The sequence below is a fragment of the Ranitomeya variabilis genome, chromosome 1 (genome assembly GCF_051348905.1).
Source record: "Ranitomeya variabilis isolate aRanVar5 chromosome 1, aRanVar5.hap1, whole genome shotgun sequence".
Lineage (NCBI taxonomy): Eukaryota > Metazoa > Chordata > Amphibia > Anura > Dendrobatidae > Ranitomeya > Ranitomeya variabilis.
This window is the reverse complement of record NC_135232.1, coordinates 750,106,484-750,128,269: the sequence shown is the minus strand read 5'-3', so window position 1 is coordinate 750,128,269 and position 21,786 is coordinate 750,106,484. Positions and strand designations below refer to the sequence as shown.

At 45.6% G+C, this 21,786-nt stretch overlaps 1 protein-coding gene across 1 annotated transcript in view; it reads right to left on the bottom strand.

Annotated features, from left to right (window-relative positions):
* BABAM1 (BRISC and BRCA1 A complex member 1) overlaps positions 1-21,786 on the bottom strand; it is a 46,647-nt gene that overhangs the window by 7,764 nt on the left and 17,097 nt on the right. The window contains exons 5-7 of the mRNA XM_077270384.1: positions 13,977-14,055; positions 5,924-5,948; positions 5,525-5,654 (exon numbers count right to left, since the gene is read on the bottom strand). Coding sequence (XP_077126499.1) covers positions 5,525-5,654; positions 5,924-5,948; positions 13,977-14,055 — 234 coding nt within the window. The remainder of the gene's footprint in view (positions 1-5,524; positions 5,655-5,923; positions 5,949-13,976; positions 14,056-21,786) is intronic.

Below are 21,786 nucleotides of genomic sequence, written 5' to 3'. Positions count from 1 at the left end.
GGGGGGTTTACTATACTAGTTTTGGTATAATCCCTATATTTAATAAAGTGTAACCAGTCTTTGGGAAAATCTTCACTTGGGAGAAAATTGATATCTTTGTTTGACATGGACTACCTTGGCAGGTACAGTAGTATATAAACTTTACGGGTGTGTGCACACTTGCAAATTTGGCTGCGGATCCGCAGCAGATTTGGCCCTGCGGATCCGCAGCAGTTTTCCATGCGTTGTTCAGTACCATGTAAACCTATGGAAAACCATATCCGCGGTGCACATGCTGCGGAAAATTCTTTGTGCGGATTCCGCAGCGTTTTTGACCTGTTCCATAATTGGAATCCGCAGGTGTAAAAACGCAGGCGAAATCCGCATAAAAACCGCACAAAATCCGCAGTTAATCTGCAGGGCGTTTTACCTGCGGATTCTGCAGAATCCGCGTGGAAAAATCCACAATGGAATCCACAACGTGTGCACATACCCTAAGGGTTAAACTTGTTTATTATTTATTATGTTTATACTATAATGTACAATGTATGTAATTGTTTATTTGATTTTATAAAATCAATAAAAATCATCTGATTTTAAAAAGAAAAGGATTGATAGCGCAGAAATTTGGCCCTCCAGAGAGCTGAGGGCTAGACCTGTGTCAAGTCCTGCTTGAAGAAAAGCCAGAACAGATGCGGTGTGATTAGCCTTACACCAATAGAAAAAAGCTTTCCAACTACAATAATAAACTCGAGACGATTTCAGCTTCTGGGCCCGAATCATTGTCTGAATCACTGGCCCTGAGAACTCAGACGCTCTTAGAACTGTGATCTTAACAGCCACGCCGTCAAATTGAGAAACCGAGAATTCCTGTGGAAGATGGGACCCTGGGAAAGCAGGTGTGGTCTGTCTGGAAGCCCCCAAAGGGCGTCTGCGAGCAGATTGATGACCTCTGCATACCAGAACCTCCTGGGCCAAACCGGTGTTTTTAGGATGACCGCTAACACCACCTGCTTTGATCTTCTTCAACATCCTGGGGAGTAGGGCAAGAGGAGGGAACAGATACAGAAGTGTGAACTGTGACCAGGGAATTCCCAAATAGTCAGGGTCCACTGCAAAGGTTGCGGGACCTGGAAACTGACCTTTCTGTTCAAATCGGGACGCCATGAGATCCACGTCTTGAGTGCCCCACCGAAGGCAAATCAAATGAAAGACATCCTGATGTAGGGACCATTCTTCCGCCACAAGACCCTTGAGGCTGAGAAAGTTGGCAGCCCAGTTGTCTACGCCGGCAATATGCACTGCCGGAACCATGCTCACTGCCCAGAGAAGAATCTAAAGGGCTCCGGGTTCATCCCTGCTGGTTGACACATGCCACCGCCGTGGAGTTGTCTTTCTGAATTCTTACTGGAAGGAACTTGAGGAGGTTCTGCCAGTGAAGAAGAGACAGAAGGATGGCTCTGATCTTGAGGAAACAGATTAGCAGGGAGGTCTCATCTGCTGACCATCACCCCTGGACCGTGAGGTTGCGGTAAACAGCTCCCCAGACGAGGCTGGTGTCTGTTGTTACCAATAGCCAGTGAATGGGAAGGAAGGACCAACACTTAAGAATGAGGGGAGGGCAGCCACCAGTTTAGGGACACTTTGATTAGAGATGAGATCTGGACTGGGTGGTCCAGAGACAGAGGAGATCTGTTCCACCGGAGCATAACTGAGCAAATGGGATTGTCTTCGAAGCCACCACCATTCTGCTCCGAACCGCCATATCCGAGTTGAGGGAAGGAGACTGCAGGGCCTGAAGAGTGAACGCCCATTGAAGAGCTTCTCTCTTCCCATTGGGGAGAAAGATCCTTGCTAAGCGGGTGTTGAAAGGCATGCCCAGGAATATCGGACGCTGGAATGGAGCTTTGACGAGGATATCATCGAGGTAAGGTATGATCCCTTGAGCTCTGATCCGTAGGATGGCCATCACCGCTGCCATTATCTTTGCGAAGATCCTGGGAACGGTTGCGAGACCGAAATGCAGTAAGGACTTGCCATACGGCAAAACGCAGGAATCTCTGGTGTCCTGAAAAAAATCGGGACATGGAGATAGGAGTCTTGGATATTCTCTGAGCACAGGAACTCCTGTGATTCCATGGAAGCTATTACTGATCGCAGCAATTCCATCCTGAAAAGGTGTAGTTGAACTTTTTTGTTCAGTAACTTGAGATCAAGGATGTGCCAAACTGACCCATCCTTCTTTGGAACCACAAAGCAGTTTGAACAGAAACCTTCAGAATGTTTCAGAGGTGGAACTGGTACTAGGACACCTGAATGGAGGAGAGAGATGATGGCTGCGAAAAAACCCAGAACCAGGGAGAGGTCCCTCGAAGGGTGGGATTTCAAGAACCAATTTTGGGGCCGCAAGATGAATTCTATTTCGTATCAATACCTCTCTGACCCAGGCGTCTTCGACAAAGGCGAGTCAAGCATCCCTGAAAGACAGAAGACGACGTCCACCCAGGGAGAATCCCTGAGGGGTGGAAAAACATCATGCGTTTAAAAGAACCAGGAGGAGGGTGTCAGTTTAAAAGAGGCCCTTTTTCTTCCCTGTTGATTCTGCGGCCTCTCGTGGCATAAGAAATCTTCCGCAGATGTGAAGAGCCGAAAAGGCCAAAACTTGCTCTTCAGGTGAGGGCGCCGTGGTTTCGCCTGAGGAAAGAGAGAACTCGTCCCTCCGGTGGCCTCTTTTATAATTTGGTCCAGCCTGGTTCCAAACAGTCTTTATCCTTGGAAGGGCAAATTGGTGAGGGATTTCTAAAGGTACCTTCACACGAAACGACATCGCTAGCGATCCGTGACGTTGCAGCGTCCTCGCTAGCTATATCGTTTCGTTTGACACGCAGCAGCGATCAGGATCCTGCTGTGATGTCGCTGGTCGCTGAATAAAGTCCAGAACTTTATTTGGTCGTCCGATCGCTGTGTATCGTTGTGTTTGAAAGCAAAAGCAACGATACCAGCGATGTTTTACACTGGAAACCAGGGTAAACATCGGGTTACCAAGCGCAGGGCCGCGCTTAGTAACCCGATGTTTACCCTGGTTACCAGCGTAAAAGTGAAAAAAACAAACAGTACATGCTCACCTGCGCGTCTCCCAGCTTCTGCTTCCTGACCCTTACTGAGCGCCGGCCCTAAAGTGAAAGTGAAAGCACAGCGGTGACGTCACCGCTGTGCTGTTAGGGCCGGAGCTCAGTCAGTGTCAGGAAGCAGAGGCTGGGGGACGCGCAGGTGAGTATGTACTGTTTGTTTTTTTCACTTTTACGCTGGTAACCAGGGTAAACATCAGGTTACTAAGCGCGGCCCTGCGCTTAGCAACCCGATGTTTACCCTGGTTACCCGGGGACCTCGGCATCGTTGGTCGCTGGAGAGCGGTCTGTGTGACAGCTCCCCAGCGATCAAACAGCGACGCTGCAGCGATCGGCATCGTTGTCGCTATCGCTGCAGCGTCGCTTCGTGAAGGTACCTTTAGAAGACAGATCCGCCTGCCACGCCTTCAGCCAGATGGTTCTGCGGATGGCCACTGGATGTCTGAGCAGCGCATGAGGCGGTATCGAGAGACAGATACTACATACTTTCCCCCCACGAGATATCTGGTCCGCTAAATCAGCCAACTCAGCAGGAGCTCCAGCGAGAATGACTTGCCGAAGTTGCTTAGCCCAGCAGATATCGACTTTGACACCCATTTGGTGGCAAAGGCAGGGCATAATGTGGAACCTGCTGCTTCAAAGGCCGACTTGGCAAACGAATATGAGTCTGATGTCGGAGTGCTTGATGGATACACCATCCCTAAGGGAAAGGAATGTATTGGTGGATAATTTTGAAAGTAGCGGATCCAGGGGAAACTGTCCAGTTTATCAGAAGCGAAGGGATACAAGACACCGAGTCGCTTCCCTCTCTGGAAATGTCTGGTAGGGTTTTCCCGCACTCGGGAGAGGACCTCCTAAAATTGCTTATGGGCGCAAAAACCCTAGAGGTTGGGCTAGATCTTCTGAAGGACACACCCGTCTTGCGGGTTCCATAGAAGTATCTTTGATATTAAAGGTCTGGTTGACCGCCACAATAAGACTCTGGACTATGTCACTCATGACAGAGGTTTGATCAGAATCCAGGTCCAAGCCAGGCTTGGAAACCACATCTGGCTCTGCTGGCGAGTCTGGGGAGGACAAGCAGGAAGAAGTTCCCTGCCAAGGCGGACCAGGAAGAAGACCTGGAGCGACTCTTCTGCCTAATTCTCCGGCCATTGTTGGTAAAGTTAGACGGTGTATCCTGGGACACGCCGGCATCTGCAGAGAGAAGGATAGGTAACAAACGGATACCAGGGAATGAGACATTTTGATAAGATCTGCAACGGATTAAGACAGGGAAGTCACCCACGCTGGGACAATGGTGGTGCTCTTCTCAGAAGCGGTAGAGGACTCCTAGGTAGTAAGAACAGGGGGCTTACTGCAGTCCTGACAGAAGGAAAGAAGACTGACCTGAAGGGAGTCTGCATTTAGAAAAGAAGCAAACAAAGTGTTGACAAGTGTAGTAGAGGCCGGAGGGCGAGAGTGCTCTCCTTTAAAATTAGACATGAGACAGAGGCTATGCAGATTCACTAATAAATGCCAAAGGTTAGGGGACAGCAAGGAGAATTGCTGGGGAGAGTGTCTGACTGCAGAGCAGAACTTACCCACAGGAGACAGGATGTCCTGAAGTATGCTGCCAGAGAGAAGAGGACACAGGAGGAACGGTTGGAGAAGCTGCTGGGCTGGGAAGGCACTTGTCCTAATGCAGCAATGTTTGAATACCAGAAAATGGAGACTAGAGAGAAAGAGGTGAGCCTCACGTAAGGAAGGGCGCACAGAGTTTGCACCAGAAGAGGAGGAGCGTGTGTGTGTGTGTGTGTGTGTGTGTGTGTGTGTGTGTGTGTGTGTGTGTGTGAAGGGGGGTGGAGAGGGTGTGTCCATGCTGGACGGGCACAGAGCCTGTGCGATGATGCTAAGATAGGGGAGAGAAGGAGGGGGAAGAGGGGGCAGAGGCCTAGAAAAAAAGCGGGAAAGGCCTTGAGTTTAAGCTATCCTGCTCATACACCACAGACACACACAAGGGTCCCCAGTTATATACCAGGACCCATGGAAGCATATCTTAACGCGAAACGGCCGTTGTCCTATCCTTTTGCCTGTTTTATCTGCACTTGTCCTGCCCGTAAAACCATGTCCATAAAAAACTTGCTGCAGTAAAGGACTAAGGTTTACATGCCAGGAAAGAACGAAGTGTTGCTCCTTTTTTCTCTTCATTGGACTGATTTATTTAAAGTATGCCTTGTCTGAGTGACTATTTTTTAACTATTTTATACAAACGTCTAGCCTTTTTATGCATGTACATTTTTAACTTTATTTGTTTTGTTTTTTTCTCTATACTGTCCCTAAAATCAAATATTTTCTATTTATTGGGTGTGCACACATTTTCTTCCCTGTCTTTTTCTTCTCAATTGACAATTTTCATCTAGTGCACATATCGTTACCTTCATGGTCTCTGTCAGTGTAAGTGATGGTTGAGAAGCTGGCCGGCTGTAGATCAAGATTATCCTTACAACATAAGGAGGAGGAATAGTCTGCACATTATCTGTAACTGGGAATTCCGTTCTCTGTTGTCTGCATTAAAAATTAGACAAGATTACAGTCATAAAAATGTAATCAAGACACATCCCAAGCACCTTCAGATCACAGTAGTACAGGCCAAACTAAGCCATAAGAAAAAAACAACATAAAAATAATTAATTTGTCTATTGCTTAAGATGACCTTGCACATTACATGCATATTGGCAGAACTAGTCTAGCCTCAATCCAGTTGTCGAAGGTTTGTTAGTGTTAACTTATCTCGAGAGTCATATTAATAACTTTGAATCAATTTAATAACTTACATCAAGTTAAAAAGGCCTTCAAGGTCTGTACAATTGCATTAAGGAAAAGGATATATCTGCTCACGTCCATACTGTGGCTACTAGTTCTAACGGAAGCTACAATGATGCTCGGCCATAGACTTCACAGAATGGACACCACCCAACAGATGCATCTGTTTTCATAGGAAAATAAGACCAGCTTGAAAAAAAATATGGATGAGCCTGCAATGGAGACTGTTATGCAGATGTGAACAAAGATGCAATTTCTAAATTTAATTTTTAGAACAATTCCTTACCCAAAAGTGTAGAATCTCTAACAATTAAAAACAAAACATTCCACTGACATTTCTTTTAGATTGATCAACATATTCAGATCGTACAGTAGAAGAAGAGTTTTACAAATTTTTTAAAGTAGAAGTTTTCCCATAGCAGACATCAAGATTTGATGGAGGGAAATGGCTGCACATGTAAACGGATTTTCTAGTATACTCTATGGCAGACATGGGCAAAGTGGAGCCGCGGGACATATACAGCCTTTTGGCTGTTCTGGTGAGGCCTGCGATCTTGGAAAGCCAAGGGCCCCTCTGCATGGTCTGTCAATTTCACTGGCATCTGTATCCTTGTGATTCAGATACTGGTGAAAACAATAATGGAACAGGGAACAGACAGCTTCCTCTTCCATCATTCAGCTTAAGAGCGGAGCAAGCATGATGACGTCACTACACTGCGCCAGCTGTTCCTCAGTACACAGCACAGAATGCAGATGAGGGGGAACAGATTGAAGCAAGTAGTTTTTCTTTATTGCATTCTGGGGTGCTGTGCGGGGACGTCATTCTGAATGGGAGGCTGTGTGGGATCAGCTTACTGTTTGAGGGGCTGTGTGAAGACATCATACTATGAGGGGGCATCATATTGTGTTGAGAGCTATTAAAGGTAACCTGTCAGCAGGATGGTGCTTAGTAACCTACACACAGCGTCAGGTCGGCGCCGTTATGCTGAATAAAATGATACCTTGGTTGATTAAATCAGTCTTCTGGTTGTTTCTTTATTCTTTATTTTGAGTTTGTAGTTAATGAGATTCTCGTGCCCTAAGGCGGGGCTGGTGTATGTGGTGCCCTGATTATATATTCTTAATGTAAACTGCCGACAGGTCACTGATCCCTTAGTCACCCGATCCCTAGTTTACATAATAAATACCTAACCTTCTGAAAAAAAAGACATTAAAAAACGCTTCTGCAGGCAGGTGCCAGCAGTGGCTCCTGCTCTACAGCAAAATCGCATGTTTAGTGTGGTAATAATACATTTTCTTGATGTTATCGAGCTAGGGGAAAAAAAAAAACTATTTGAAAATGGCGCCTATCGGTGTCTATAGCTGTGATCCGGGAGCTGCTACTGTGCAGGCGCCACCGCCATCGTGGAGGTTTTTTTTTTCTTCTCCAGTAAGAGTGCGCCGCCGGCGCATGCGCAGTAGCAGCTATCGGATCAGCCATATTGTAACATGTATTAGCAGTAGCAGGTTACAGTTACTGACCAATAGATTGGGTGAACCATTGTTCGGCTGACAGTGATATAAAAAGTGTATGGAGGGTGTGGAGGGACCCTTAGTGCTATTGCAGGTAAACACCATTTCAAAACACATGCAGCACTTGGATTGGATGTTTGGGAGAAATTGGTATTCGACCTACCGGTAATTAGGTTTCCAGGAGTCCATCCTTCTCATCCTTACAGGGACAGGAAACACACAGAGAGATTAAAAGGTCACTCCCACCCACCTCCTTCAGTGCTTTTCCAAGTACCAGACCAGGATTGATGCAGCTAAATTTTATTAAATTCCTATGCAATGTTAAGACACAATAGCAATAGGAACTATATCAGGGAGGGGACCCATGCTGTCAGGATGGACTCCTGGAAACATAATTGACGGTAGGTCTAATACCAGTTTCCCAGGACATCCCTCCTGACAGCACCATGGAGAATACCAAAGTACCTCTTTAGGGTGGGACTTCCAAAAGCAGTGTGATAATTTGACAACACGTCCAACTTATAATGCTTACAAAACATGTTCACTCTAGCCTAGGTTGCAGCCTTACAGATCTGCTCGACTGATGCCCCCGCCCTCTCAGCCAAGCAGGTGGAGAATGCTCTAGTTAAGTGAGCCTTCAGCTTTTCTGGAGGGGAAATCCCTTCTGAATTGTATGCTAGGGATACTGCTGAAATGGTCCATCTTGCTATAGAGGGCTTGGAAGCTTTCTTTCCCCTATTTTTGCCCTCGAACTGAACAGAGAGATTAGAATCCTGCCTCCAACTGCAAGTGGCCTCTAGGTAGAGTACAACGGCCTGCCTAACATCCAGGGCATGGAAGAGGGATTCCTTCTGATTTGCTAGATGTTCATAAAAGGAGGGTAGCAATATCTCCTGTTTTAGGATCTGGCATAACATTACCTTTGGCAGAAAAGTCGGACCTAATTTAAGGACTATCTGGTTGTCCAGAATCTGGAGATATGGATCCCGAATAGGCAGGGCCTGGATCTCCTCTACTCTTTTAGCGGAGGTAATGGCCACTAAGTATGCTGTTTTGAAGGGGAGTCTGGATATAATTATGTGTTCTACGGGCACGTAAGGGGTCTTACGAAGGGCGTTAAGGACCAAGTTTAAATCCCAAGGTGGCACAGATCAACTTATAGTAGGTCTTAACCTCTGTATCGCTTAAATCTAGATACCCACGGGTTAGATGCCAAGGGATGATCGAGGAAAACGTTCAAGACGAGATCTGGACTTTAAGTGTGCTTGGCCTAAGACCTTTGTTAAACCCTGCCTGAAAGAAATCCAAAATCTTTGGGATATCTGGCTGGCCCGAGTCTATATTCGAACTACCACACTCCAAACAGAATCTCTTCCAAACTTTATTATAAATTGCCGAGGTGACCGGCTTCCTACTTGCCTGGATCGTAGTTATGACTTGGCCACATAGACCCCGGGCCCTTAAGGTGTTCCTTTTACGATCTACGTTGACAGATGGAGTCTTTCCAGGTCGTGGTGAAAGACTGGATGTATTAATTCTTCTCTCAGAGAAAGTAGCATAGGTTCTTCCAGGGCCATGGTCTTTAGCAGAGGGAACCAACTTCTTCTTGGCCAGAATGGAGCGATTAGAAATACCTTCTCCAGATCCTCCTTAATTTTCCTGAACACTCTTGGAATAAGCGCTACTGGAGGAAAGGTGTATGACAGCTTCCAATTCCACCTCTGGCTTAACATGTCGATCCCTTCCGGATTGTCTGTGGGGCTCAGGGAGTAAAACCTGATGACCTTTGCATTTTTCCTTGTTGCAAACAGATCTATCTGGGGAGTACCCTAAAGTTGGCAGAACTGCTGGAATACCTCCCATTCTGTAGGCCAGATCTTCCATCTGCTCAGATAATCTGCCACATTGTTCTGGGATCCTTCCAGATGAACCGTTGACACTGATAGAACTGTTCTTTCCGCCCAGGCGAAGATGATTGAGGACAGATATTGGACTGCTCAATGTTTCAGGCCTCCCTGGTGGTGCAGGAAGGACACTGTAGTCACGTTGTCTGACACGATCTTCACATGCTGTCCTTTTAATACTGAGCGATTTTGTTTTAGGGCTTTCCACACGGCGTAAAACTCCCTGTAGTTTAATGACTGGGACTGAATGTTCGGAAGCCAACATCCCTGGAATATCTTTCCTTCCAGGTGCGCTCCCCAACCTTCCTTGCTGGCATCTGTGGTACTACACAAGGAGAGGTAATCCACGGGATGCCCTGCCAAAGATTCTTGAGAACCGTCGACCAGAGCAGCGACTTTCTTACCGCAAGGAATAAGCAGATACTTCTGTCAAGTGTAACTTGGTGTCTGTCCCAGCAGGATAGGATAGCCCTCTGTAAACTCCTGGAGTGGAATTGGGCCAACCAGACGCAGGGAATGCAGGATGTTAATAGACCTAGAGTCTTCATTGCCGTTCTGATTGAAACGCGACTCCCCAGGAACAGCTGGACCCTGTCCTTCAAGGTTTTCTGTTTTTTCCTCCGGTAAGAAGAATGTTCTTAGCCTAGAATCCAGCAGGACCCACAAGAAAATCTTCCTGGTTCCTGACACCAAGTCTGATTTCTTCAGATTCAGGATCCAACCCAGATGCTCCAAAGTTGCTATCGTCCTCTCTTTGAGCACCTGAAGTTCTTCCACGGAGTTCGCTAACAGCAGGAAATCATCCAGGTACGGGATTATAATTATACCTTTCTGTCTTAAAAAGGCTACAATTTCTGCAACCAGTTTTGTGAAGACCCGGTGAGCCGAGGCCAGCCCAACGTGAAGGCACTGGAATTGGAAGTAGCAGTTTGATTTTGAAGTTTTACAGTGAACCGAAGGAATTTCTGAGAGGAGGGATATACTGGCACCTGATAATTTTCAAATCTAGTGTGCACATGACTGCCTCTTTAGTTTATCAGGGAAATGTTGATCTTATAGATTCCATCCTGTACCTCTTGTATTTTACCCAGAAATTAAATGGTTTTAGGTTTACTATAGTGCAAGCTTCGCCTGAAGGATTCCTGACAGTGAATAAGTGTGAGTAGTGGCCTTGGCCTTTCTCTGACCGAGGAACTGGAATTATTACTGCTGTATCCACCAGTTCTATGTCTGTGCATACAAGGGAACTGGTGGGCAGGGAACAAGTAGCAGTGAACCTTTCGGGAGGAGCCCCCGAAAACTATTAAGTACCGTTCTGCAATAGTTCTCAGCGTCCATTGGTTCTGGGTAATGTGTCGCCAATTTTCCGCAAACTGCTTGAGCTTTGGTCCTGAGCCTGATCCAAAAAGGAAGCCTCTACCCCTCCCTCCATTGGGGTAACTCCACTTACTCGACTTCCCTTTGGTTCTATAATCCTGCCTCTGGGATGGCCTAGGGTCTCTAAATGGACTGAAACCTCCTAGTACTATCCTCAGGGAACCCCATCTTTTTATCCGATGCTTTCTCCAGAATTTCATTTAGGGCCAGCTCGAATATTCTCAGCCCTGAGAAGGGAATAGAGCATAACTTATTTTTAGAGGAGTTATCCCCTGACCAAGTCTTCATCCAAATGGCCCTGTTGGCCTAATTAGATGAACTGTTCCTGGCCGCGAACCCAACCAACTTGGTGGAGGCATCTGTCATAAACCCATGGCCGACTTCATTAAGGGAAGGGACGCCAAGATGTCTTTCCTAGGCGTTTTGTTATTTAGATGTTCCTCTAGTTGCCCGATCCACAAAAACATGGATCTAGCAAATGAGGTGGGAGCTATATTGGCCTTCATTATTGCTGCGATGCTTCCCAGGCCCTCTTAAGAAGGTTATCCGCCTTCTTATCCATTGGCTCTCTCAAGCTTGAGGAGTTCTCAAAGAGTAGGGAAGTCTTTTGGCCACAGGAACTTCAATCTTGGGGACTTCTTCCCACAGTTTGATATCTTCAGGTTCAAAGGGCAGCCGCATCCCGAATCCCGCAACCTGAATACCCGGGGTATACCACTCATTTTTCCGCATCTTCCCATTCCTCCAGGATCATAGCCCGGATATGACTGTTCACTGGAAACACTTGTTTTTGGGATCTGAGACCCCCAAACATCTCATCCTTGATAGACTGTGATCTTGTGGTTTCTTCAACCTGCATTGTGCTTCTTATTGCCTGGATAAGCTTGTCAGTGTCCTCCGAGGTAAAAAGATATCTCTTGCCCCCATCCAGACTCTCTGCAACAACCTGTCCTTCCTTGCCCTGAGCCGCTCCTAAGAAATGGAGATCTTCCTCCAAGCTCAGCTCCATTCCCCAACGTGGTCTCTTAGCTCGAGGGCCTGGGTTGGTAGCCTGGAGTGGGGTGAGGTTAGCGATGGAGGCCTGGACCTCTTCTCGTATCATGGACCACATTTCCAAAAGAAAGGACGGCTGCTCGTCTCTAACAATCTCAGTGGTGCAACCTTCACAAAGCAGTTTCCCATAAGCCTCCGGTAATTTCATATTACAGACAGGGCACCTCTTGGATTTCATAGTGGCCTTGCCTGACCTCTTAAGGGTAGGGAGTGCCGTTGCAGGGGTTCCCTTATCCTATAGAAGAAAGGGGAAGCATAATCAGGATCCTGCATTAACAGTGAGACTGGGCAGACAACATTCACAATGCAGTCCTGCTCTCTGCCAGCTTCCTCCACTGCTATCTAGCCACATAGAGTGTGAGCCCCATAGACAAAGGTAATCCTTATATTAAATAGTCTTCAATCTTCCGCATTCCATCGTGGGACGCACACCAAATTCAGAAGTCAGATGCCATTGTGTCCATGACATCACCGGATGTGTGCCTGTCCCTCATTCCAAGCGTCTGCCCGGAAGAGGATGCACATCGCCGGCCTCCCCCCCATCGAAGGGAAGCGGCTCTACCTAGGAGCTCGTCCCCTCGACTAGTCTCTGTGGCAGAGGGACCTTCATTCGGGGAGTGTCGGCTGCGGGCTTCTTGACAGGGAAAAGGAGAAGCCGAGCCACACGATCCCCCTGGGCCCTGATCCATTAAGCTCTGCTGCACTCTCTCTCATGCGTCCCTTCATGCAGGAACAGGAAAAAGACTCAGGGAGGTGGGTGGGAGGAGCCTTTTAACCTCTCCGTGTGTTTCATGTTCCTTCAAGGATAAGAAGGACGACCTTTATGGTACTGTCAGGAAGGATGTCCAGGGAAAATGGTGCTATATTCTCCCCTTAGCAGCTCGGCTGGTATCATTGAGGTTGAGCCAGTGGCAATGAGCAATTATTGCTCTCTACACACGGCTGTAATCATATCCACTAATTCTTAATTGACATCCTGCTTCGAAGCTTGTGTGCATAGAAGGATGTCAGTCAATGATCAGTGGGTGTAGTTGCATCGCTGTCACTGCGTGTAGAACACTGACTGTTCACAGCCCCAGCATTATATAGATAATGTAAGTCACACAGTACACATAGAATAAATTTCAAAAATAACTCACATTCCTATTCATATATCTGTGAAGAAAGAAATTTCATATACATCACCCCAGTGCACTGTGTAACAGTTCGCTGTGGAAACCACAGCAGTAACCATGCAACCGGCCCCATGCAACCGATCATGTGACGTGGGGGCCGGAGCTTCCGGTCCTCCGGACTGCGCATGCGCCGCACATAACCGGGCCGCGGCGGTCAGAATAAAGACACTATAAAAAGCCCCCCACATCATCATTCTATTATCCCCCTGAAGGATATATATTTAATCCGAAACGCGCGTCGGGAGAAGCGCAGGTCCAGGATCCAGCCCCCGCAGGTATAAATTAATATATAATTGCTGACACCACTGTCTCATAAATTGCTACTCCCAACACCACACTAGACACTTTTTGTGGGTGTAATTCTTGTGTTATTCACATTTTTGCACTGTCACTTTATGCAGTGATTTGTATCCATTATAATCATGAGTGGTTATTTTTATTTGATTTGGCACTGATGCACTTTTCAATTGTGTTACTGAGTTAAATTTAGCAATGCTGTTTTAAAGTTGACTTGGCATTGGAGCACTTTTTTTTAAATATATATAATTTTTATTGTTCTTTTTGTGTTGGATTTGGCAGAGATAATTTTAATTATACGGTGCCAGCATAATTTAAGACATCCTGGTATTATAGTGGGGCTGTGGTCAAGAGTGATATTTCACTCTTTCATCCTGATCTTCCTGGTGCAGCGCATGTTATGTTTTTAATGTTTATATATGATTTTATATTTGTGGATCTATGTAATTCTAATATACTTTGTAATCACAGTCACACACATTTATAATAAAAGTTTATTTCGATATATCCACGTCTTGATATCTCATTTGGTTCTTTTTGACCCCTACTGAATTGTTTTGGTTTTAGTTACAGCCCCAGCATTGACCAGTTGGCTGGAAGCAAGCGGTTGCAGAGAAAATATAACTGCAAACTAGCACTATAACGGCAGGAAAATGTAGTATTTTCTGATGATCACTTCCCTTTAAGGTGTTTCTTTAGAGCATCTGCATTAACCACAAAGTCATTCATGAAAATGGAAAGGATACTGAATGATTCACAGACGTTGGTCTCCAGATCATAAAGACAGCTACAGACTTCCCGGGGATCTGATGTAAATCCTGACAGCTTAAAGATATTAAAGTTTAGAAACTGTTTAGCAATAGAAAATAATAAAACCGAATGCTAAATCTAGGAACACAGACATATTTTACCAACCATGAGAGTCAGTGAAACAAAATGCAAATTTTGTGTTATTTTACTCTGGGGTCACATAGATGTTAAAAATACTACTATAAGTTTTATTTTAAGTTAAAAAATAAATAATAAATTAGGGGATGAGAAACAGATCACTATGACAACTGAAAAGTCACTTTTGAATCTCTTGAAAATAGTGAATAGTTAAAAAAAAAGAAGACAGGAGAATTCAAGTAAAAATTACATACGGTACTTACATTTCCCAAAAAATGATTTTTGGCACAATATAAAGGAACGCTAGTTATTCTTTTTTGTACAAAAGCATTTTCAAATACCGCTTATGGCCTTTGTAAAATGTACACACTGGGAAAGGCTCCGGACCTATACCTTAAAGTAAGGCTGTGACAGAGGCATCCATCACACAGACGCTATAATGGTATCCATTTAATAGAAACGTTAGGAGCTTTCAAAAGCTTTTCACGCCATGTCCTTTTTAATGGATGTCATTATGATATTTACGGTCATAGAAATGGCACACATGCTGCTGAACAAGAAGCCTGGCATTCTTATGATGAAAAATGGCTCCTAGGATACATGGGAGAAATGATAGTACTGCAAGAGAAGTTGGACATCACGTAGCAAGCCTAAGGCACCAAACAGGGTCTAAGCAAACCGTCAGAAGCCATTTGTTTGCCATTGGGCTGCAAGCGAGGTGTCCAGCTACAGTTGTTCCATTGACCTCAAGTCTATCATGGTGCAGAAAAAAAGACAGCAATGGAGGCTGGAATGGACGTTTATCCTTTTGCGAAGAGTCCCGCTTTTGTCTTGATAGCTGGAGATCACATGAGCAATGCAATGAATAGGTCTTTATAAGGAAACCTCACAATGTTCTTATTCCCAAGATTACGGTGTGGAGTTGCATGTACAGTAGCTGGACCCTACTAGTTTTCATTTTAATTACACTAACAGCTCAAGGTTACATTAATTTAATCAGGGAACAAGTAGTATGGCCATTTCTCCAAACTGTCCCAAGAGCTATTTTTCAACATGATTTCACCAGGCTTCAAGTTGCTTGTCCTACTGTGAGCAGATTGAGTGGCTGTTACATCCCTGCCGGCATCACTGCATGGCTTCCCATCTCCCATCTTACTCACCACTCCGGGCCATGCTGTGAGTTCTGTCCTCTGTCGGCTCCATGCTCTGGCCTCATGTCCTTGCTTGCTGCTACTTCCTGGCTGTATGCTTAGGGCGGCGGTCCTGGCACTCCCTGATTCTTATAGAGACTGTGTGCACCTTCCTAAGGTGTCCCCAGCCAATTGCCAAGAGGCATCAGGTACTTAAGGCATCTCCAACCATAGGGGGATGCCTGAGTAACAAACTTTCTCAGTTATTGTGTTACTGCTGAGTTGCCAGGTCCTGTCCTTTCTCTGCCACCCTGGGGGCTGCATAACCAGGCCCGTCTCTGTGTTCTAGTGTCTCGTTTCTGCCAACCTGGGGGCTGTATTCCCAGGCCTGAATCTTTGTCCTGTACTTGTTCCCATGTATGTCCCAGTCTGAACTCTGGTCTATACCTGTACCTGTTGTATCCTTGTCTGTTGCCTTTCCTATTCAGCTGTGCGTATCTTGTGTCCACTCCTTGTGCTCTGCTCTCCTCGCCGCCTCCTGTGGCTCTGCTCTCCTAGCTGCAACCTGCAGCTCTGTTCTGCTCGCCCCATCCTGCGGCTCTGCTCACCGCAACCTGCGGTTTCGCTCTGTTCACCGAATTCTGTGGCTCTGCTCTACTCCCGTCTCGCCTCCTGTGGCTCTGCCCTGCTCTCCACATCCTGCAGCTTTGCTCTGTGTGTCCTGTGTGTCCTTCCAGTCTGAACTGGTTCCTTACATTTCCTGTCTCTCCAGTCTGTACTGGTTAATAGCGGCTCCCTTATCCTACTCATACCTGCCTGTGTTCCTGTCCTAACCCGTTACGGTCCCGATTCCTCCAGAGTGCCAGCTGTGCCCACCTGCCAGCTGTGCCTGCCTGCCAGAGTGCCAGGCGTGCCCGCCAAAGTGCCAGCCGTGCCCACCAGAGTACCAGTCGTGCCCGTCCGTACTTGCTCGCACCTGTCAATAGACTTCCGTTCCCCAGTGGGATCAGCTGCTACGGCCAGACACCACCCTGGAGTGGTACCTGGCAGCTACCTGCCGCACAAGCCTGACCTCACCACTAGAAGCTCCAGTGAACATCAAGGTAGCAGCTTAGTCATGCCCATCCAGGGTAGTCTGGTTCGTGGCACAGTGGGGCCACAATCCTCGCTCGCACCACCCAGTTAGGGCGCAAGCATTACAGTGGTCTAAACTTGCTACCAGGGCCTGCAGCACCTCCAGACTTGTATCTCATCGAGCACACCTAGGACATTGTCTGGCAATTGCCAAGGGAGCTGAAAGCAGCGGACCTTGAGGATCTGATTATGAAAGAACATTTAGCATGGCAGAAAAATCCTGACAACCATTAACCCCTTTATCGCCAAGGGTGGTTTGCACGTTAATGACCGGGCCAATTTTTACAATTCTGAACACAGTCCTTTTATGAGGTAATAACTCTGGAAAGCTTCCATGGATCCCGGTCAAGTAGGCCCAGCTGACTTGGACAGATTACTACGTCCTTTGTCAGAAAGGGGTTAATACCCTCACTGATCGCAGTCAAAACGTGTAAAGTGTGTGTATCTCTGCATGTGGCGCTTACAAACTTTTACATTTTTTCCTCAATTTGTATCATTAACATGTCTATCCATCCTTTAGTTTCCATAATTCCAAGTTTTTTTTTTTGTGGGGGGGGGGGGTTTGTAACAGTATAACCAATCACAATTTTGGACCATTACTTTATTTTTCGCTCTATTAACCCCTTCCCGATATGCTCCGTACATGTACTGCTCTGTGGGAGCTGCGTTCTCGCCAACAGCAGCACAGGTACGGCGCACCGATAGCGCGGCCTCACGCTGAGCGCCAAGGGGATCGGGTGCGGGTGTCAGCTCTGTGTGAGAGCTGACACCCCACAGCAACGCCCAAGATCGGTGCTAGCACCGATCGCGGGCATTTAACCCCTCTGATGCCGCTGTCAGTAGTGACAGCGACAGAGGAGAATCACGCAGGGAGCCCCCCTGTGATCGAGTTGTCCTGATGGTCTCCTGTTGTGAACTCTGTTTTCGGGCTCCCTCTTGTGGTCACTTGTGGTATGGTGTGACTTTTGCTTTGGGCTCCCCCTGGTGGCTTTGTTTGTTATCCTGCTGGTCTCTGGCTATCAGCTGGTTCGTTATCCCCTGGGAGGTTCCTATATAGCTCTGTTTTACTTTCACTTGTTGCCGGCTGTCGATGTAATCAGTGCTACTCAGATTCCTTCTGACTACCTTGCTCCCAGTCCATCCAGGACAAGCTAAGTTTTGTTTGCTCATTTTTTGATCAGCAGTGTTTATCATGTTTTCTTGTCCAGCTTGCTAAAATGTGATTCCCTCGCTTGCTGGATGCTCTAGTGGACTGAGTTTCTCCCCACACACCATTAGTTGGTGCGTGGGTTCTTGAAATCTCAGGATGGATATTTTGTAAGGGTTTTTTATTGATCGCATAGACCCCTGCTCTATTTTCTGCTTTCTAGTATTAGCGGGCCTCTTTTGCTGAATCTGATTTCATCCCTACGTATGTGCCTTCTTCTTACTTCACCGTTAATATTTGTTGGGGGCTTCTATATCTTTGGGGATTATTTCTCTGGAGGCAAGCGAGGTCTTTCTTTCTCTTTAGGGGTAGCTAGTTCCTCAGGCTGGCTCGAGACGTCCAGGAATTTTTTAGGCACGTTCACCGGCTACCTCTAGTTGTGTTGGATAGGTTCAGATTTGCGATCAGTCCAGTTACCATCTCCCTAGAGCTTGTCCTTAGTTTATTCACTTGCTGGTCGATTCGTGATCCTCAGCCACTAAGGATCATAACAGTCTCCATGGAGACCCCCTGGCTGCAAGATGGCGGCGGGTCATTCAGGGAAGGTGGCTTTGCAGTGCCTGCAGAGAGCAGGACCTGAGACTAGAGATGAGCGAATTTGCTCGGGTTCGCTCTTATTCGGCAAGCTGCAGCGGGAACCCGGCTTCCTGGATCGCGCTGGCCGATCAGCCGATTGGTGCCACAGCTGTATGTGTCGTGGCTGTGTCAGTCACAGCACATGCATATAGCGCCTGTGTGTTGGGCTCTCCATGCATGTGTTGTGACTGTGACACAGCCGCGACACATGCAGCTGCGGCGGCGATCAGCCAGCGAGATCCAAGAAGCCAGGTTTCCTCTGCAGCTTGCCGAATAAGAGGGAACCAAAGCAAATTCGCTCATCTTAAACTGAGACGCCTCCTTCCCTGCCTGTCAGTCGCTGCTCCAATGAAGTAATACAGTAATGTTCCATACTGGGACAATGTAAAAAAGTAAAGAAAAAAAAATATATTAGAAAGTAAAACCATTTAAAAAAAAAAAAAAAATCACCAAAGAAAAAAAAAAGAAACACAGTTTTCCAATACACTTACCGGTATTTATGTAAATAAAAAAAATAAAAAAAAACAATAAAAGTACACATATTTGGTATCGCCACATTCATAACGACCCGCCCTATAAAACTGTCCCACTAGTTACCCCTTCAAAGCACACTGTAAAAAAAATAAAATAAAAAATAATGAGGCACAAAACAATGCTTTGTCATTCCACCGACCAAAAAGTGCATTAAAACGCGATCAAAAAGATGTAAATACGTCTTGTCCTGCAAAAAAACAAGTCAGCATACAGCTCCATCAGCAGAAAAATAAAAAAATGTTACAGCTCTCAGAGTAAAGCGATGCAAAAATAATTATTTTTTCTATAAAATAGTTTTTATTGTGTAAAAGCTCCAAAACAGAAAAAAAAAAAATATATAAATTGGGTATCGCTGTAATTGTACTGACCCGAAGAATAAAGTTGCCTTACCAATTTTACCATATGCGGAACGGTACAAAAAGAAACCCCAAAAAGCAATTCTTGAATTGCTGGTTTTTGTTCATTCTGTCTCCCAAAAATCGGAATAGAAAGTGATCAAAAAATGTCATGTGCCCGAAAATAGTACCAATAATAACATCAGCTCGTCCTACAAAAAAAACAAGCCCTCACATGACTGTCGGCCGAAATATGGAAAAATTATGGCTTGCAAAATATGGTGATGCAACAACTAGTTTTCGGAATAAAAAGAGTCTTTTAGGTTGTGACAGCAGCCAAACATAAAAACTCGATATAAATATGGTATGACTGTAATTGCACAGACCTGAAGAATAAACTCTTCTAATCACTTATACCGCACGTGGAATGGCGTAAAAAATAAATAAAACCAATTCTTCACATGCTGTTGATTTATTCATTCTGCCTTCCAAAAATAGCAGTAAGGCTCTGCGCTGAGCACTTACACCGGGGTTTCCATGTAAAACTCTGAAAGACATGATTCAGATGAAACCCCCGGCAGAAGATTTCCTATAATGAGGCAGATGGAGGCATTGTGGATGCTGTCAGACCTGTGATCCGGCGGTGTCTGTCTTCTCATTCTCAGGATTGCATAAAAGTGCTGTCGACCACAGTTTTGTGCACTTCTGAAAAGAAGGATACCAGGAGGAGTCCAGAGTAACTCTGCTTCCTCATTATAGCGAATGGATCCCTTGGGGGTTTAATCTGAATCATGTCACTCAGAGATTTAGATGGAAACTCCAAAGTAAGTGCTCTGCGTAGAGTGCTGGATAAATGTGATCATAAATGTTATGTAAAACGTTCCCAAAAAAAGCTTCAACTCAATCCACAAAAAAGCAAGTCCCCACTCAGGTTTGTCATCTGTTAACGGAAATATAGGGGCTTCCACATTACCGGTAGCACAAAGGCACTGGAAAAGTAAAATGGCTCCGGGCCCAACAAAAATTCAGCAAATTCTGTTCTCCCAAATCCAAATGCCCCCTACCTTCTGAGCCCCAATGTGCCTAAAACAAATTTAGCGCCCACATGTTTGGCATTTCTGTAGTGATGGGAGCCCGCCTAATTTACATGTGTGTGTCTCCAGAACCATGAGCTGGGCATAATGTACTCGTCACTACAACGGCAGTTTGCAATTTTCACTCAGCAACATCCGTTGCTGCTTGTTTCTGGAAAGCGCCCATGGAGTCAAAATCGTCACTACATCTGTACATAGATTCCCAAAGTTATAATTTCCAAGATGGGATCACTTGAGGGGGGGATTCTGCTTTTCTAGCACTTAGGGGCTCTTTATATGGAATCCGCAAACTATTCTAGGAAAATCTGCATTCCGGGAGGAAAACAGTGCTCCGTCCCTCCTGAATCTCTCGATATGGCTAAGTAGTACTGTACAGCCACATATGGGGTATTGCTACGTTCAGTAGAAGTTGTGGGACATATTTTGGTGCCATTTTACCCATTTTCCAGTAGGAAAATGTAAAACTTGGGGCTAACGCACAATCTTAGTAGTAAAAATGTAAATTATTTTATCTTCACTGCTCAATGGTATAAAAGTCTGTGACACACCTGTGGTGTCAATATAATAACTACACCCCCAGAAGAATTCATTGAGAGGTTTAATTTGTAAAATGGGGTTACTAGTGGGGGGTTCTGCTGTGTTGGCACCTCAGGGGCTCTGCCAATGTAACATGGCACCCTCAAACAAGTGCAGCAAAATCTGCACTATAATAGGACGTTTCTTCCCTTCTGAGCTTTGCACTGTGCCTCAAAAGTAGTTTTCGACAAAATATGGGCTATGTTACCCTTCTGAAAATACAAAATTTGGAGCTAAAAAGGGGTCTAGTTTCCAATATGGTGTCACTTGTTTGGGGTTTCCACTAGTTAAACACATCAGGGGCTCTCCAATTGTGACATGGCATCCGCTAATTATTCCAGCAAATTTTACATTCAAAAAGTCAAATGGCGCTCCTTTCCTTCCAAGCCCTGCCGTGCACCCAAACACTTGTCTTCCTCCATGTATTGGGTATCTGCGCACTCAGGAGAAATTGCACAACAAATTGTATGGAGCAATTTCTCCTTTTACCTTTTACCCTTATGGAAATGCAAAATTTGGAGCTAGAAAAGATTTATCTGGAAAAATGTGATTTTTTTTTTATCATTTTCACGGCTCTAGGTTGTAAACTTCTGTGAAGCACCTGTGGGTTCAAGGTGCTCAACACACATCTAGATGAGTTCCCAAATGGGTCTAGTTTCCAGAATGGTGTCACTTGTTGGGATTTCCACTGTTTAGGCACATCAGGGGCTCTCCAAACATAAAATGGCGTCTGCTAATTATGTCAGCAAATTTTACATTCAAAAAGTGAAACGGCGCTCTTCCTTCCCTGTCGTGTGCCCAAACAGTAGATTTCCCCCACATATGGGTTATCGGCGTGCTCAGGAGAAATTGCACAACAGACTGTATGGTCCATTTTCTCCTGTTACTCTTGTGAAAGTAAAAAAAAATTAGGTCTAAAGGAAATTTATTTTTTTTTTTAAGTAAAATTTTATTTTTTCCTTCCATATTCCAAAAATTCCTGTTAAGTACCTGAAGGGTTAATAAAGTTCTTGAATGTGGTTTTGAGTACCTTGAGGGGGTGCAGTTTTTAGAATGGTGTCACACTTGGGTATTTTCTGTCA